The sequence below is a fragment of the Stylophora pistillata genome, chromosome 3, assembly GCF_964205215.1.
Source record: "Stylophora pistillata chromosome 3, jaStyPist1.2, whole genome shotgun sequence".
NCBI classification, from domain to species: domain Eukaryota; kingdom Metazoa; phylum Cnidaria; class Anthozoa; order Scleractinia; family Pocilloporidae; genus Stylophora; species Stylophora pistillata.
The window spans coordinates 40,868,952-40,881,715 of NC_142521.1; the positions used below are offsets into that span (position 1 = coordinate 40,868,952).

Here is a 12,764-nt window from a genome sequence, read left to right on the forward strand (position 1 = left end):
TTTTCGTTTGACAAAAAATAACCTTTTAATTTCTCTTAAAACTCTTTACAAAATTCAACAGATCATAAAGTTGTTTCTATAAACAAATAACGGAAATAATATACACAAGAAAAACTCTTGAAAGTTTACATCGTATTAGTTATTTGGCGCTTTGTTAATAAAGCCTCTATAAGCTTCAACTGATGCTTTATGTGCTGCAACAAAAAAAAAATTGCATCACAGAGGTTACTCTCTCTCTTCCAAATCTCTGTTATATCAACTACGGGTGGAGATATAAAACACAAAAATTTGTGGAAACGACAACTGAACCTTTAATTTTTTTGCGTAAGACCAGGGTCAAACTAGTTATAATGACGATATCCTCCTGACGTTCACATGACAACATACCATATGGTTCACACACGGAGGACATGAGGCATAGCGACAAAGAACGTTCACAAGGAGACATGATCAAATGACAGAAAAATACCAACATGGGGAATGTCGTAAAAGGGAAAAAAAATTGATGTTTTTTCCTTGATGTGGTTTTAAGATCATGTGTCCGCATTGCTGATGATTAGATGTACACGCAATACTTTGCGAATAAATCGAGGTTCGTTTGGTGAGATGACGTCAAAATTGAATATTTACGCATGTGAATTTCCCGTCTCCTTTTACAAGTAAGAACAAGGTGGTGTTTCAGAAGCAAAGCAAAGAAAGAACTGTGCAGATCTTACCTTATACTCGTGGTAATCGTTTTGCATTTCACCTCTGTCGTCTCTCTGCACCCGCCTGGAAGGCAAAAATAAAAGTAATTACTAAAACATAAAAACAAAACTTACATGAAAAAAACAAAAAAAACAAAAAAAAAAAAACATTTAAGACCACTGAAGTTATGGTTTGCTGTTGTGTGTAGACAACCAAAACAAAAACAAAGCGTGGTTGATGGTGGAAAGTAAACACTGCTTGAAAAAAAAAAACAAAAAAACAACAACAACAAAACAACAACAAAAAAACCTAACAAGATTTATTACAAAGCGCAAACAGAGACGAGCCATTACAGAACATTGCTGTTGCCAATGAAACGACGTCACACTAATGGAGATGGCATATCGTGGCTTAAAAACTGTAGGCCAAGAAATGTTAACACCATAGTGTCTGGTATTCTCGCGTTTGTGGATGAGACGACTTATCGTTGCATTATATTTTTGAAACAATCAAGAAATAATACGTAAGACATATCAGTCATTAAATCTTTGCGACTTTGAACCGTGACATACTGAAATACATTCTTGCGTAATCTGTAAACTGGAAAACCGAACGTTTATGCAGAATTTGTTGAAAGAGCTTTTTTTTTTCTACGAAAGTTGATTAGTGTGACTATTACCTTCCAGTCTCCTCTAAGAAATCACCTTCAAATTTCTTTAATTTCTTTCTCATTTTCTTTTTCTCTTTTCTTTTAAGCTCTAGCTGTTCAATCAACTCATCTCTGAAAAGTAAAATAAGAAAATCCAATATTAATTTACCATAAGGAATCCCAAGACAGGAGAAGTGGTTTGGTAAAAAACAGAACAGACGGCATCCAAAAGGCGCCTTACATGTAAAATCCCTCTGCGGTATGAGTCCACGAATCAGCTAATAAGCAATGGGAATTGATAAACCTATCCATTATTTCCTTTTGATAAAAGAACAAATTCTCGCATGTAATTTACAAGGAAAAGTAAAACGGCTATAAGCGAGAACCCAAATGAAGATTTTGGAAGTGAGAAGATTGCTATAAGACCAGTGTGGACACTTGAGATTACCGTAGATCCTCTAACAAGCCCCCCGAATGGCTTAGTTATTTCAGGTACTTTGGGGGGGAGGGGATGGCGTACTAAGGGGGGGCTTATCATTTTAGCCCAATGTTCACTACCAGGATACAAAAGGATATGACCTACCGTACTTATTCAAAAATTGTACTTATTTTACATTTTTCCTTTACCAAATTGGCCGAGTCAAAAATCTTCAGTCTAATGAGTTGTATGATTTGTGATAAATCATCTTGTAAATCAGTAAAGCAGAAACACGACCATAATCAATTTTAAATGACAAACTAAAGTTACAATACCTGATTAAATTTACCGTACTGACATGGAGTGTTAATTCGAATTTTCGTTTTTTGAGGGGGAGGGGGGAGGGGGGGCCTTAATAAAGGGGGGCTTAATAAATGTCTTCCTCTAAAGAAGGGGGGTGGCTTATTAGAGGGGGGTGGGTTATCAGAGGGTGGACTTACTAGAGGATTTACAGTATGAGAATAGTCAAACTTACTGGCTCATTTCGTGGAATTTAGCGTCCTCTCTAAGCTCGTCCCTGAGCTGAGTAGAGTCACGGAGAGACAGTGTGTCCTGGATTGTGTCACCAAAAGTATCATCATCATCAAAATCTAATGTGTCTGCGAAGGGCATGTTGCCTGTACTGCGCCTTCGAGGTAAGTCCTGTAAACAAAACGGTCTTACGTAAAGAACTCTTCCAGATCTTCAGGTAAACAGTAGCTATCATGGAGCTTTCACATCTATTCCGGTTTTTCAAGAGTCAATACCCAAGCCAGGTGACCCATTAAACCTGAGCTTATCCCGGTTTTCAAAGCAGTCCACCTTGTGCGTGCGTCACTTTTTTATCTAAAAAAGGAGAGAATTGCGGAGCCTGGAAAAGACTCGCAAAGGGGAGTGTTGACTAAAAGAATCGAATTTTAAACCTTCCATTTCGCGGCCCATTGCTGTACCAATTCAATTACAAAGAATCCAATACTGGACAAATCCACATATTAAGTTCATATGTGAAAAGGGTCCAGCACACTGTTAAGGTCAGTCATACTAAAACCGTGTGTACCTAAATACAAGAACTAAGATTTTAAATTTAGTTTGTAAAAACAGAGTTGGAGAATTGCAGGCTACCTTGCCGCCAGAGATGGGAAGAGACTGAGTAAGGTTTCTGGCAGGAGAGCCTCCACTGGGTGAGTGCAAAGGAGCATCTTCGTGAATTGGAGCCAGATCAGATACCATTCTATCGATTGAACTTGTACGCGGCCGGTTACCTTGGACTTTCACTGGCGGTTCTGTGACGGGTGTGGAAAGTTTCCGCTTGATTATGCGGTATCTAGGGAAACATTCAGGTCAACTAATCAACAAAGTGCAAAATAATTAACAATTATTCCACGAGCGCGCGTTGGATATGAGATGATAGATAGCCAACGAGGCCCGTCGCGCCGAGTTGGCTATAATCATCTCATATCCAACAAGCGCGAGTGGAATGATTGTTTTATCAAAAAGCCAATTTATTAAAAGCCATTGTTTCTTGAGGGAAAAATGTTTAGCTCCTTTCTAATTTTAAGCTGACGCGTACGTTTACCATATTTGTAGATTATGCTATATTGGCGCATATACCATAATGGCTAAGCCAATAAAAAGTCTTGAATTGCATTATCCAATGATCCAGTCTTTAATAATAATAGAATTAGATAGTCTCAAACATCTCACCAAACCCTTTTCTCACATCTCTCGTCAAAATCTTAGCAGTTACCTGTCATACAAAGGCCTCATCACATCCTTGTCTTTTTTACTATTAGGCCGACCGAACACACTTTCGTGTTGAAGTAGCGCCTTTTGTACTGCTAGCTTCTCGTCCTGAAGCTGGTCTCGACTCATTTGTTCTACTTCCTCCGGTCTGCCGGTTTCCTTCCTCTTTTCTTGCAACTTTTTCAGCAAGCTCTCCAAGGAGTGTTCGATACTCGCTGGCGTGGTCGTAAGCAATGGTTCGCTATTACTGCTTTTCAATCCTTGTCCGCTCATCGGAGGCACAGTTTCATTCAAGCGCTCTGCCTCTCCTTTAGCGCGTTCCTTAAGCTCTTTAAGCTGTTTTCTTGCACGGCCAAGTTCTGCCACGTATTTCTTTATAGGCGCTTTTTCGCTCTGTGACGGCCTTCGACCGTTTTCGTCCTCGAATGTGTCTTCGAAGTCGCGTATTTTCTTCTTGAGCTGACTGATTGTCTTAGTGAGTTGCTTGACGGTTAATTCACCCTTTGGAGATGTATCCACTCTGAAAGATACGAAGAAAAAAGAAAGAAGGAAAATAAATATTTGGTGATCCTTTGCAAAGTGTTGACCAAGTTCTGCAGCCTGGATAGGAAATCTTTAAAAGGTTTTTCTAACAGTTACCATAAATCTCCAACAATTTAAAAAATTTAATGCCCAAAAGTATCTAGGGTAAGTCTTACAAGCCTAGTGTTCGACATTACTCTTTAATTTACTCCCAATAAATGGATAGAAAACGAAATAAAGTGAAGAATCGAAGCGTGTGCTACAAATAAATTACAAGTAATAAGTTATTACAATTATACGTGCAGAGATTGACAAACGAGAAAAAAAAAAAGGAACAGAAAGACACTTACAAATGTTGTACGAAATTCGGGATAAATGGTAAATTGAAGACGAGAGAGGGTTAGCTTACGGTCAGTTAAACGATTGATCTGAATGAATCAAATCCACCGTGAAGAACTTATACTTGTAAGTGATATCAGCAAAGGAAAATTATTCAGAATAACGTAACAGTATATTGATAAAGTAATGCTCGTAGAACAAAAGGCCCCTCCCCCCCCCCCCCTATCAACAACGCTCCGCATGGCACGAGTTTGTTACCTTCGTTCAAACCAGGAATGCTCTATCTGCTCATGAGGCGGAGACGGAGGACACTCGTGAGGAATGGTACGGGTATCGATGGTAAGGGGCCGAGATCTAGGGGACAATAATGCTTCATCTGTGCCAAGTCCATCGTATCTTTCCCTGGGAGACAGCTGTATGCCGTCATCGTGTTGCTGGAGCTTGTAGAGCTCTAGTGGAGGGACGATGGGTGCTCCGTGATGCTTCTTCTTGTACTGCTTGGTGAGGAGTTCTTTTCTGTGTCTGAACGATGACGAATCTACTTCATCCACTTCGCCCTGCTGGAAGAGGAAAAAATATAGCTCTTGAGAAACCAAGAACAAAGTAAACATAAGAGCTTTCTTTTCGAGCCTCGCGGGGCCGAAAAAGTCCCGGTATGAGCAAGTCGGTGGCTGTCACTCCCGCTGTAATGAGCTTTAGGCATGCAAACATTCCAACAGTCCCTTTTACAGTTGTGGGCTTGGTGGCCAAGCCTTTGAACAGGAGTGAGGCTAAAAGTGACCCTGTTGTGATAGAGACCTCTATCTAGTTAGCATGATAACAAAGTAATTTGCATTTGAAAAACAGCAACATCTCTGTCATAACAAGGTCACCCTGAGCCTCACTCCTGTTCAAAGGTTTGGCCACCAAGTCCACAACTGCTGTAAAATGGACTATTATGATAATAACAAACCGCTAGGGAACCAAGCTCTCCCATAAGTTATCATAACACAAACAACGATCTATCACAAATACTGCGATCTGATTAACTGAGCTACTCGCTATCCATTCCGTGATAGTTAGCGATTAGAGTGAGTAGCCTTATTGCATGTGGCGTGCGTGACCTGTCTGTATCATTGGTGTCTCTGTGGCTCAGTGGTAGGGCATCAGAGCGCACAATCCAAAGGTCTGAGGTTGAAATCCTCATAGCGACTCAGAATTTTTTCTTTGTCCCACGCTAGAGACAAGAGCTCAAAACTTACCATCGTTCTTAGTCTTTTTACTTTAATCTGTCTTGTTATTAAGTTTCAGGGTTCGTACACTTTTCACATGTTAAAATTTCATGACTTTCCATGACCTGTTTGCAAACATTTTCACACTGCGTGCTTCTGTCTATTTCTAATGAAATTAAATCTGATTTTTGGACTCGTCAGTAAACTTTTAAACTTTGGGTCTTTTTGCCTTTCACTCATAGAGAGCATATTGATTTTCCACGACTTTCCATGACCCACACCTAAATTTCATGACTTTCCAGGCCTGGAAAATGAAATTTTGAAATTCTATGACTTTCCTGGTTTTCCATGACCTGTGCGAACCCTGAGTTTTGAACGACTGGCAGATTTGTACCAAAACAATCGGATTGTCTGCTCTCGATTTCTAAGCGGCGTTACCCCTGAGAGTTTTATCTTATTTTCATTCTGTAGAGTAGCACCATCATCACTCACCTCTTGCCTGGCGGAAGCCGACTGAAGCTGAATCCTTGATGATCTGTTGTTTCTCGGTGACATGGGTGGCGTTGTCGACACTACATTTTTATTCTTTGCTTCATCAACTAAAGGATGTACTTTTGACCTATTTTGTCTCTGCTGACCACCCTATGGGAAAACCATTCAAAGTTTACCTGATAAACCAATTATTACACGCGCGAGGTCAAAATATTTGTCCATCTTGGAAGAAAATCTTGACTAAGTCTAGCAAGTTTGTTATTCGCAATCCATATCAATCTTTTCCATCCTAAACCATCCTGGTTCCTTTTTGCTTTATAATCCCCTCTTTTGTGATTTACTATCTCATCCAAATAAGATTGGGAATTCATTTACAATCCGTGTTAACTGGCTCACCCTTAATCTTCGTTGTTCCTTTGTTTCCTTCTGGTCTATTCGTGACTATGTCGCGCTTTAAGGTCTGTAACTTGTGTCAATTCATTTAAGCAATAACTGCATTTTCTAGATCGGTTCACCGGCGTACAAATCAACACTCACCTCATGGGAGAACACGAGAAAAGTTTATATTCCACGAACCGGACACAACTTGTTTACAAACGTTTTGAGCGCTCTCCCGACACCACAAGAGAGTTTGGTAAACCGATAGAAAGTGTCGTCTAATTATTGCTTTTATAAAATAAACTTCAGTTTTCTATATGGGTTTATAATGGTGCAAGTGATCTGGGCGTTTGCAATACCTGAAACATGATAGTCGAATTTTGCGCGATCAAAATTTCTGTACTAAACATTACTGGGTCGCAACTAGAGAAGGATACTTAACAACTTTGGCGCGAGGTGCGTGTGGTGCATTTACAAGAACATGTAGCTCCAAAGTATCAAGAGGTATAAAAGTTCTCTTACAACACATACAGGTCTCGTAACGAGCAAGCAGGTGGGTTTGATAGCGCATACTTTCAAAATTTACTATAGAATGATATAAATATTCACCAAGCATTCACCAATCATACCTGATCCAGGTCTTCATCATCTTCGTTTGTGAAAATCTCACTAGTTTCGTGTCGTTTCTTCAGGCTTGGTCTTCGTCTGTTTTTAGGAGGAGCTGCCCTATTACGCGTGAGAGATTCCAAAATCTCAGAAGTCCTTCTCACACTGGACAGAGGGTCACTTTTACTTTTACTTAATATTTCTTCATAAATATCCTCGTCATCCTGAATCAAACAAACATACAGAAGACCTTGTAAGAATTGTCTTGAGTAGTGTTTCCAAGAATAGTAGAAAGCGGTACGTGGAATTCGAGGAATGTTGTGTTTCTTTTTAAGTCTTACACACGAACGCCGCTGGCCACTGATTTGCGTTTGTGAGCAAGATGTAATGTTTATCCCATCTAACACTCTTTCTTTCCCTTTCTAGAGGCATAACGGGCGAGAACTAATTGGTAAACGAGACGAGGAACTAATTGCGTTGATATTGTATTCTGAGCGTATTAACTTATGATAAACTAACTGCTTATTTAAAAAGGGTAGCACTATTGAGATTTAGTTAAGTTAAGCCGTGTTTGTTCTATAAAATCAAGGAAACCCGTTCACCATATCCGAAAGCGAAAAGTTTCCTTGGTCAACTTCCTTATCAGATCAACCACCAGAATTTGTCTTTGACAAGCTTTACCTCAACCTCAACAATTTTGTTAAAATTGGTTTGTCTGTCTTAGGACATGGTAATTAACAATTTTCTGTCTTCATCAGCAAAAGACCACTTTGTCATAGGGGAGCTTACCCAGGTAAATATTGTTCAGAAAAATTTGCTGTTACAGCATTAGTTGCCTTTCACTAGCTTTAATCTTCGCAGCCGTTGTTGCTATGGTCACGTAACGTTGGTGGGACAGAGGGGACGGAACGTGACCAAAAAACAGCTGCAAAGGGGTACAACTGAAGATTCAAATTTTTAACATAGCCAGCAACCTTCATAGAGGTTTATAATCAAAAACGGAAATCTCTTGTGCACAAGCGCTTGTGAAGCCGGGTAACAGAATCTTCACTCACTTTTTGACCATCGTTTTTCCGAGGAAATGTAGAGCTGAATACGTTATTGCCGTTCTTGTCCTTTGAAACAAAAGGAAATAGAACGCTTAAAAAACCACAAGCACAGTCGTTGCTCTCAAAGAGTGGGCGCAGCGAAAGGGTGTGCACGAAGGGGTATTCTCACTGCGAAGATTTACAGATTGGTTTAAAAGTCTGAAAGAGTATGAGCCAGCTTGATAAAATAAGTATCTAAGAACGCATACCACAGACTCTTAATACTACACGAAGTCAGGCAAGCAGCTTGAGTGCTTGCCCTTTTGTCCTAGAAATCTATTGTTTTAATTGGCTGTCATTCCCCAAGTGACAGTTTCTGAAACTCTGGAACGAACTCAACTTTCCACTAAGCTTCATTTATTCATTTATTTTTCATTCGTTTCGAGGTTATAGATAGACAGAAAATCGTTTCTTTTCCATTACTTCAAATAATGCGACGAGGGGATAGGCTCGTTGCAGATAATTCTCTTACTAATGGTTTATGAATGGGTGTTGAAAGCGTTGGTCCAGTTCTTTCAATTTTGTTTCATTATCTTATCACAAATCTCTTTATGAATTGCTTGACATGTTCCTTACAAAACTAACAGACAAAAAATCCACTTACCACACCTATAACTATTCCCTTCTTTTCGAACAATTCAAATCCTTCAGATTTGGGTCTCTTCTTCAGAAGTTTCACCAAGCTTTCCTTGTTCACCTGGTCTTTATCATCTTTATCAAGCAAGTTCACTGTTTCCTTTGTAGCCTTCTTCTGAGGGTAAGTGTTTTCAACAATGCTGCTTGAATCTAAAGAAGAAGAAAATTGAATTTACACAGTTTTGGTGAAAGGCAGTGGTGACATATATAATACCACTACTACTGCCGGATACTTCACGCGCTGTAGTTGGCCAATTTCGTATGTGCAGTAACAATAACAACGACAGCAACAGCAATTAAAACAAAAGCAACAACAGATCAACATGTTACATGAGCTGTTATTGGCTTTACTTTAAAGCCAGTTAACAATTGGTTCATGCTTTAGCGTGCACTATCGAGTTATAGAGCACGTGGGAAGTTTGGAGAGCACGACAGAAGCGTAAGAGTTGCCCGAGGCAATAGCAATATCTGGTTCTGTCCTCGTGTACCGGTTCGCAAGAGGCCAATACAAAAGACCAAACAATACACAATAGCTAACCGATGACTCCTAAACAAAGAAAGAACAATGGTAATTCCCTTGTGAACCGGTACACCAGGACAGAACCCAATATCTCCATAACTCGATAGTGCACAGCTAAAAGTATGAACCAATTGTTTTAGAACATAGCCGGTGGAATTGTGCATCAAATCCGAAGCGAAAAACGGACAACAGTATCAAGTGAAGCAAATCGTGACGGCGCTGATGCCGAGTCTCCTTTTCCGTTGTTTTTCCCTTTTTCTGCCTCATTTAAGAACTATAGCCCATGGGAAAAGGTCGGAAAATTGTCTTTGTTTCGGGACTAGTGGGCCGAGTCTCTGTTTGTATCCATTATTGTCGCGAAATATACTATTTTTCCCCGCGCTAATAATGGCCGCTCGCGCGAAAAAAAAAAAAAAAAAAATTCTGGCGAAGCGATTTGCTGACCCTATCAGCGTGCACTATCGGGATTTTGAGCACGCTTACGTATATTGAATTTGATTGCGCGGCTCTGCTAGCCATGTTCTAATAGCTATTATTACCATGTTAAATTGCGCACAGTAGATGAAGACATAAGGCTACTCTCTGCCAGGTAATCCATGGGTGTCATCATGTGCTTTCGCTCACCCTCAGTGAGGCTGTAACACTTATTCACATCACTTACTGCAACATTCACCAACCTGATGTCTCTATCACACTCTTCACATTTCTTCTCCTTCTCCTCCTTTGTTTCCCAGCTTCCTCATCGCTGTAGTTACGACTTGGTAGTGGTGGACCTGTTACACAGGGTAAGAACATAGCAGAAACCCTTAGTAACATTTGGGAGAAGTTTTGGTGTTAAAGACTATTACAGTCTTAATTTTCAAAACAAGACGTTTCACTTGTGAGTCTGGTGTGAAAGCCCAAGCAAAGGTCATTGGGTTGTGTTGTGTTGTTAAGGAAAACATTCCACCCTGACTGTACCAACTTCGCCCTATGAGAACTGGCAAACCACCAGAGGGAATCTAAGAGACACTTGGGCGTTAACTGGTTACTCCACTGTATGGAATAAGATCCTTCAAAGGGCGGAAGTGGAAAGGGGGTAACAAAACTTCAAGTGGCCTTATCCTAGGGAAACCAAGACAAGCGCTATCTCCAATTCTTTGAATCTTTAACCCTTTACATCCTGACATCAGTATGCATATTCTCCATACTGTTCTCTACACATTTCCTAAGGTGCTGACAAGGAGAATTTGTGAAACAATCAAGAACTTCTTTAGTTGGTGATGATTATCTTTATTCTTGTGACCGTAATGTGTGATTCAGGGGTGATATCGTGAGGAGAAGTGAGATGCTGGTCACTCTTAAAACTTGTAGAGGTGATTTTATGAACAAGTAACTTTTCTTAACTACAGTGTATCATAACATTATCCACCAAGCAGGTGACAAAAATTGACAAACACATCATCTGGAGGGTTTTATTCAAACACAACACCAAATTCTTTAAACACAGTTAAAAAGAAATCTCTGGCAGATGCAAGAGAGGATTACAAATCCAGAGCTACACAACAGAAAGGGTATGAAGAGATGTTTCTCATAACTGTAAACACCATAGATCATTTCACCTTTCAGCTGTGATCACACACAATAAGATATCAGTTTTGTTCTTAACACATACCTTCATCTCCTGACTCTGGCGAGTGTGGGCTGTTTTCATCTGTAGATGTCAGGTCTGGCCCAAACAAGTGCTCCTTAATAGATTCATTGATTACCTTTTGTAGTATTCTATGATATAAAAGAAAGTATCTTAATGCTCCGCTAAAAATCATTGCTTATTAGCTATTTCAGGGCATAGTGTAAATCATATACCGTAAAACCTCTATTAAGCCCCCCCCCCTTTGATAACCCCCCTCATTAGAGGAAGAAATTTATCAAGGCCCCCCACCCCTACTCCTTAAAAAACAAAAATTCAAAATAACAATGCATGTCAGTAATTACAATAAATTTATTCAAGAAGTGGAATTTTAGTTTGTCATTTAAAATTGATTATGGTGATTGACTGAGTGATTGATGTTATCATGTTGGCATCAGTAGAATATGCTAGACAGACTTCACATCAGACTTTACTGTGGATTTTGACTCTGCTGATTTGGTAAATGAAAAATGTAAAATGAGAACAATTTTTGAATAAATACAGTAGATCATATCTTATTGTATTCTGGTAGTGAATATCAGGCTAAGTTAATTAGCCCCTTCCTCTATTGAGCCCCCTTCCCCTCTAATAAGCCACCCCCCAAAGTACCTGAAATAAATAAGACCCCCTTGGGGAGCTTATTTGAGGATTTACGGTGGTTAAGATATCAAAACTGACGGGGATTTCAATTAAATCTCTCATTCAACCAAGGCTTGACCTATGATAAGAGGTGTACATTAGATTGGGGGTTTTCCAATGCAAAATACTCACTGGCAGTTTATTTCAAGGACCCATGTCTTTATTCCTTAGTCTTCACAAAGTAAATGAAAGGTGTACTTCTTTCTCAGTTTGTATCAAAATCTAGTGACACCCTAAAGGTAATTAACTGTAATTTGTATCTAGTGCTACTAATACTTACTCCTTGCCAGCAGGGGGCTTCGTAGATTCTGGTGTGGGGCCTAAACCACTGGAAAGGTAAGGTGTTACATACATTTTTAAAGGTGTATACCCAATTGTTTCTATGGCGAAGTTCAATTCCTCATGCCTTTCTGACACACTGTAGACAATCTACATCCCACTGTACCAAATTTACACAAGCCAGTATACGTAAATAATAACAATAATAATAATAATACTAATACTAATAATAATAATGATAATAATAATAATAATTGAGAAGTGAACATTCCACAGGGTGGTTCTTCTTGTCCACTGTTTTCAGGTCAAATTGGAATTTGCAATGTTGGTTTTGCAGAGCATCAAAAACAAAGGATACAGAGAAGAAACCTCAGAGCAAGGACAAGAAGTAACAACAATCCTGAGCATGAAAATAAAAGGGCTTGAAGTAAAAACTAATTTTCATGCTGCAAAAGGGCAAAATATTTGCATTGTTGGCAAAAATTTTCCCTGTGGCCACTGTAATTCATGACAGAACATGAAAAATTTACCAACAGTTTAAAAAAACATTTCCACATATCATGAAATTGTCTGCTAAAATTGATCATATTCAAAATAAACAAAAATTATATACAGTAGTTTCCATACATGAAAAACTGAGAAACTAGTAAGAATGGGCATAAATTTATGTGATATAATCCACCCTCCTTCAGTAATACAGTTGCAAATTAAGCAAGGGTGATGCAATTTGTTATCCTCATACTGCAATGCCAATACAAGCAAGATCATGCATGTCTCTGAATACATGCAGTATCTTTACTTTTATGTCCTGTTTTTGAGTGAGTCACATTTGAGTTTAATCTGAAGTGC

The 12,764-nt window shown here is 39.3% G+C and overlaps 1 protein-coding gene across 4 annotated transcripts in view; it reads right to left on the minus strand.

The window, feature by feature from the left end:
• LOC111340791 (protein FAM13A) overlaps positions 1-12,764 on the minus strand; it is a 24,280-nt gene continuing 11,516 nt past the window's right edge. For 2 of the 4 annotated variants that reach the window (XM_022947692.2, XM_088754376.1), the window contains 14 exons: positions 11,917-11,964; positions 10,983-11,089; positions 10,006-10,101; positions 8,777-8,958; positions 8,140-8,199; positions 7,108-7,308; positions 6,101-6,250; positions 4,656-4,957; positions 3,541-4,056; positions 2,916-3,117; positions 2,290-2,456; positions 1,367-1,468; positions 717-771; positions 1-194 (listed from right to left, as the gene is read on the minus strand). In XM_022947692.2, the coding sequence (XP_022803427.2) occupies positions 126-194; positions 717-771; positions 1,367-1,468; positions 2,290-2,456; positions 2,916-3,117; positions 3,541-4,056; positions 4,656-4,957; positions 6,101-6,250; positions 7,108-7,308; positions 8,140-8,199; positions 8,777-8,958; positions 10,006-10,101; positions 10,983-11,089; positions 11,917-11,964 (2,257 nt within the window). In that variant the 3' untranslated portion in view covers positions 1-125. The remainder of the gene's footprint in view (positions 195-716; positions 772-1,366; positions 1,469-2,289; positions 2,457-2,915; positions 3,118-3,540; positions 4,057-4,655; positions 4,958-6,100; positions 6,251-7,107; positions 7,309-8,139; positions 8,200-8,776; positions 8,959-10,005; positions 10,102-10,982; positions 11,090-11,916; positions 11,965-12,764) is intronic. The other 2 variants (XM_022947693.2, XM_088754375.1) reach the window with 2 other exon arrangements.